This window comes from Rhagoletis pomonella, unplaced genomic scaffold (assembly GCF_013731165.1).
Source record: "Rhagoletis pomonella isolate Grant_MI unplaced genomic scaffold, Rhpom_1.0 Rhpom_scaffold_02516, whole genome shotgun sequence".
Taxonomy (NCBI): domain Eukaryota; kingdom Metazoa; phylum Arthropoda; class Insecta; order Diptera; family Tephritidae; genus Rhagoletis; species Rhagoletis pomonella.
In genome coordinates, this window is record NW_023461070.1 from 10,642 (window position 1) to 16,122 (window position 5,481).

General features: G+C 44.0%; 2 protein-coding genes across 2 annotated transcripts; both read right to left on the minus strand.

Annotated features, from left to right (window-relative positions):
* Window positions 1–3,080: 3,080 nt before the first annotated feature.
* LOC118753473 lies at window positions 3,081–3,761 on the minus strand. Its single transcript, XM_036488356.1, has one exon. The coding sequence runs from the start codon at window positions 3,759–3,761 to the stop codon at window positions 3,081–3,083; it is 681 nt and encodes a 226-aa protein (XP_036344249.1).
* A 45-nt stretch (window positions 3,762–3,806) lies between these two features.
* LOC118753472 lies at window positions 3,807–4,619 on the minus strand. The gene has a single exon (XM_036488355.1). The coding sequence runs from the start codon at window positions 4,617–4,619 to the stop codon at window positions 3,807–3,809; it is 813 nt and encodes a 270-aa protein (XP_036344248.1).
* Between the last annotated feature and the right edge of the window lie 862 nt (window positions 4,620–5,481).

Genomic DNA, 5,481 nt, shown 5'->3' on the forward strand with positions numbered 1-5,481 from the left:
AATGTCGACACTATCGATAGTTCTATCGATAGTTTTGATTAAAAATTCCAAAAATTAAACATAACAACTTTTATTGAAAATGAGATCATAACTGCTAAAATATGTCCATATTTTTGTTAAGGAACAAAAGCTTTTCAACGATTTTTGGCTTCAAGAAGCATCTGCGCTCTGAAATTATTTGCCCTGCTTTGCTAAATGTCCTTTCCGACTCACAAGATGAAACAGGTACCGCCGTATTTTACTCTTACTGAAAAATGTATGTATGAGTGAAAACTATCGATAGTGCTTACAAAACTATCGATGTTTTCGATAGTCAAAAACCATCGATACTATCGATAGTGCCATCGATAGTTTTCCAGCTCTAATGGTTAAATACGCGAGATAGGGACTGCGCAATCGTGAATTACAAATGGCAATTGCCGCACAACGAATAAATACAATGAGGGAATTAAGAGAAACTTTAAAACAGTATGATAATAATGTGCCGATGAACTCGACGCGAAATATAACGAAGCTCGAAGTAAAAGAACAAGAATATAAGAATGTAAACAAAAGTGACAATTCTAATAAGAAAACTGAAACGAAAATTACTAAAACTCTGAAGTGCTACAATTGTGATGTATTGGGGCATCTATATATATGTGGAAGATCTGAACGTATTAAAAAAGACACGTGTATACTCTATGACGTCCGAAGGAAAAAAGGACCGAACAAAATTACATTTTATTAAAGCAAGCTTATTGTGGCAATTTACAAATAAAGAACAAAAGAAAATGTCAAAACGAAAAGTTAACATGGTTGCATTCAGGTATTAAAATAATATTAAGCATGAGCGGTGTTCACACATGTACAAGCGGTGTTCCCACAGTACCCCCTCCTAAAGAGTGGGTACGGCAATGTACGCTGGTTTCAAACGATCGATTGAAATTTTAACAGGAACTTCGTTGATGTTGACGACCAAATATTTCGCATACCACTGCAATACCTTGTAGGGGCCTTTGTATGGAGATGATAAAGATGGCTTGACTGACAGGTCTCGAACAAACACCTGCTCACACGTTTTAAGGTCGTTATGTACGAACGACGTTTGTCCAGTATGCCAGGCAGTGTCGACTGGGCGTAGGCTACGCATGGCGCCTCGTAGCTGTGCGATGGTTTCTGCTTCTGTGATTGAACGACTGCTGTCAACAAAGAACTCAGAAGGTAAACGTAGAGTGGTCCCATAAACTAACTCAGCTGCGCAGGCCCCTAAGTCGGCCTTGAAAGAACTACGCAGTCCCAGGAGAATAAGCGGCAGGAACGTTGTCCACTGATTGGCATCATGGCATAAAATCGCCGACTTCAAAGTACGGTGCCACCGCTCGACGATGCCATTCGTTTGCGGATGATACCCCGTTGTGCGGAGGTGCCTGATACCGAGACATTGCAAGAGCTGTTGGAAAAGGTTACTTTCGAATTGTCGCCCAAGGTCTGATGTTATGTCAACGGGAACACCAAAGCGCGATATCCAACCGTCTATGAGTGCTCTTGTGACTGTCTCTGCGGTGCTGTCCGGGATCGCGAAAGCATCAGACCAACGGGTGAAGCGATCGATGACAGTGAGACAGTAGCGGTTTCCGTTGGACAACGGAAACGGTCCGACTATGTCTATGTGGAGGTGCGAAAACCGTTGGCCTGGACACTCACGTCGTTGGAACAATGCTGAGTTGTGACGTACGGCTATTCCGTTGAATTCCTGGCCAGACGAATCGCTCGGTCATCAGCCTCGCAGTGACTCGCATACCTGGGTGTGAAATATCATGTGTCGCGCGAAGAATGCCTTGTCGGAATCGCCTTGTTACAAACGGGCGTATTCTCCCTGTTGAGCTATCGCAGTAAACACTCTTTGTACTGGAAGGAAGAATAAAACTAGTTAGTTTGAGTGAGTGACAAACCTGTCCACCTAGGTATTCTTTCATCTCGTTGTCGATGGCTTGATCATCAGCTAAGTCGTCGAAGTTGATCGGTTCTGATGTTATAGTTTGGATTCTGGACAGCAGGTCAGCTGCAACATTTTGTTCGCCTGGAACGTGGCGAATGTCTGTAGTGATCTGCACAATAAAATATAGTTGACGGGCTTGGCGGTCGGAAGTTTTTTCTAGTCGTTGACGAAATGCATAAATGAGGGGTGTGTGGTCAGTGTACACATGACAGTCACGGCCCTCAAGCAAGAAGCGAAAATGTCGGACAGATAGAACATTGCTGTCAATTCTCTGTCATAGGTACTGTATCGCTGTTCCGCTTTTGTGAAAAGTCGCTGAAAAAACCCTAGCGGTTGAAGTGCACCGCCAATAACCTGGTGCAGAGCCGCTCCTGCGGCATAGTCTGATGCGTCAATCCAAAGTGAAAGTGTAGCGTTTGGAAGAGGGTGAGCGATCAGCACACAGTTTGCGAGGTCTTCTTTGCAAGCCTCGAAGTGTTTGACGTTATCCGGCGGCCAGATCGGCGGCGTTTTGTCGTTCCGTTTGTTGCCCGAGATCATTTTGAAAAGTGGGTTCTGATGCTTGAGCGGATTTTTCAGAAAAGCTCTGTAAAAATTAATCATTGCGAGGAAGGCAACTTAAATGATCGGATAACTCCGACTCGGCTAGGAAGTGGCTTGATTCCCTCTTTCGTTATGGCATGGCCTAAGAAGTGCAGCTCCGAAACACCAAGAACCGATTTCGCCACGTTAATCGTTAGGTTATGCTCACGCAATCCCTGAAAAACCGATTTGAGGTGCGTGCGATGCTCCTCTGGCGAGCTGGATGCAACACAAATGTCATCCAGGTAGATGAAAACCTTCTCTTCACCTCGAAACACTTCCTTAATAATCCTTTGGAACGTCTGCGCTGCGTTGCGCAACCCAAAGTTCATGTGCGTAAATTCGTACAGCCCGAAAGGAGTCGTAATGGCTGTTTTGCAGACATCATCGGGATGAATTCGGATCTGGTGAAAGGCTCTCTGTAGATCAATTTTAGAAAAAATTGTCTTGCCTGCGAGAACGTGCGTGAAGTCGTGTAAAAAAGGCAGTGGGTACTTGTCGGGGACTGTTACCGCATTTAGTGCTCGGTAGTCACCACAAGGCCTCCATGAACCGTCACCTTTGTGCACCATGTGTAATGGGCTTGCCCAGTTGCTGCTGGATGGCCGGCATATTCCAGTCTCATCAAGAGATCGAATTCCGCGCGCGCTTTTCTGAGCTTTTCGGGCGATAGTCTTCTGGGTCGTGAAGAAACTGGTTGACCGGTTGTAATTATGCGATGGACGACAGTCGACTTTGATGCAGCTTCAAATGGCGCAGGACGAGTAATATCGCTGAATTCCTTAAGCAGGTTGGAAAAATCAAAGTTTTGGCTTATCGTTGAAACACGTGGCACGTCGATATGTGTTACTGAGCAAACCGTCTTTATTGTAGTCTTGCGGTCAATTAAGCACTTCATTTTAAGGTCCAGCAGAAGAGAATAGTAAGACAAGAAGTCAGCGCCAATGATCGCTTGTGATACGCCTGCAATCACGAAACTCCATATGAAGTCTCTACGCAAATTGAGGTTAAGTTTTAGCATGACTTCTCCGAATACCGGGATAGATGTCCCGTTAGCGGCAAACAATTGCATATCCGAGGGGGTTACTCGAGCCAATTTCGAACATTTTGGAACAATCGACTCATCAGCGCCAGAGTCAATTAAAAAAGTGGTATTAGTTGACGTGTCGAATATGCGTAAGCGACAATTCGAAGGCATCTCAGATCGTTTGCCAATCTCTGAAATGCTATTGGCGGAGCATCCCTATTGCGTGCCACTTGGTGATGGGGGCTGAAGATATTTGCAGGGCTGTCTACATTTCTTGGCGTTCTTCCCAAATTTTGCGTGGTACCAGCACAACTCGGAAGTATTGCTGCCCTGGCCGCGAGCAGGCGTTCTGGATCTGGAGCGTGAAACAGATTTTTCGCCACTCAAAGCTTTATCAAAACGCTGTTTGAGTGCCGCTATTTCGGCTCGTAGATCGCTGTCGTTAGCAGCTTTGGGTGTGCTCACCTCATTGACGCGCCCCTCTCGCAATTGCATCGATTCAGCTATGGAATCGGCAATTTTTAGTTTATCGGTGATTGGAACGCTGGTTGCTATGATCGCAGCTTGCGCGTATGGGGACAAGCGGTTGACCCATAGATCATGCAAAATACTTTCACTCAGGGCCGAGCCAGGAGCTCGCTTCATTTCGTTGAATAGATCACTAGGACGGCGGTCGCCCAGTGGCATTTCTCGTAGCACACGTTGAAGGCGGCGCTGCTGGCTCTCCGTGAAATTTTCAGTCAATTTCGAGCGGATATATTCGTATCGACCTGACATTGGGGCAGCATCAATAATGGAGCGCAACTCCATTAGCTTGATTTGAGGTATGCTGGCAGCCACAATGCTGAATTTCGCGGAGTCTGTCGAAATGCTTGAGGCTTCAAACCAGAAGTCCAGCGAATAGAAATAAGCCTCAATATTTTCTTCTGACATAACAGGAAGCGGAATTCTCGGAATGCTGGCACCTGCCATCGAAGCTTCTCCGTGATGAGATCCAGGCGTTACAGCCATGCTACCGTTGAGTGGCATGTCTCACTTACCGTCGGGGTCACCAATTGTGGAAGATCTGAAGGTATTAAAAAAGACACGTGTATGCTCTATGACGTCCGAAGGAAAAAAGGACCAAACAAAATTACATTTTATTAAAGCAAGCTTATTGTGGCAATTTACAAATAAAGAACAAAAGAAAATGTCAAAACGAAAAGTTAACATGGTTGCATTCAGGTATTAAAATAATATATATATATAGACTATAGTCTAGTCTAATGGGAATCGGAGAAGTGTTGTTTTTGTCAAATCTTGACTACTGAAAAATATTGGCGAAAAAGACAAAAAACACACTTTGCGAAGTATACTTCTTTATCCAGCAACAACACGAAAAGTCTGCTAATTTATCCGATTCCTTTTGATAGGTGCAACAACTCTAGAGAAAATAATCAAATTGCCGTAAGTAACTTCGAAAGCATTTTCAATATATATTTCCAGAAATCAAAAAGCGAATATGGGTCAATAATAATAATTGTACCTAAAATCCACTGACTGTACCTAATGTACCTTTAAGTCATCAAACGTCGGAAAAAGGTACAATTGTACCTACTTTTTCATCCCTGGTTCACACATGTACAAGCGGTGTTCCCACATATATAACACGCGAAGGCATTTTTTGTGCAGCATAAAAGATCTGTACCGTTCATTCGATTTTCAAAAGTGAGATGTTAAATTTAAGCGCTTGGTCTGTAGATGTGCAATAAGGCTTTACTTTTTCAAAAGGAGTTGCCACCTGTTAAATAATTAAACTCAAGTTATTTACTAATCAATGCCCTCAGATCCGCACCGTCCATTCAATTTTCAAAAGTGAGGTACCAAAGTAAAGGGCTTAGGGTGTGGATGT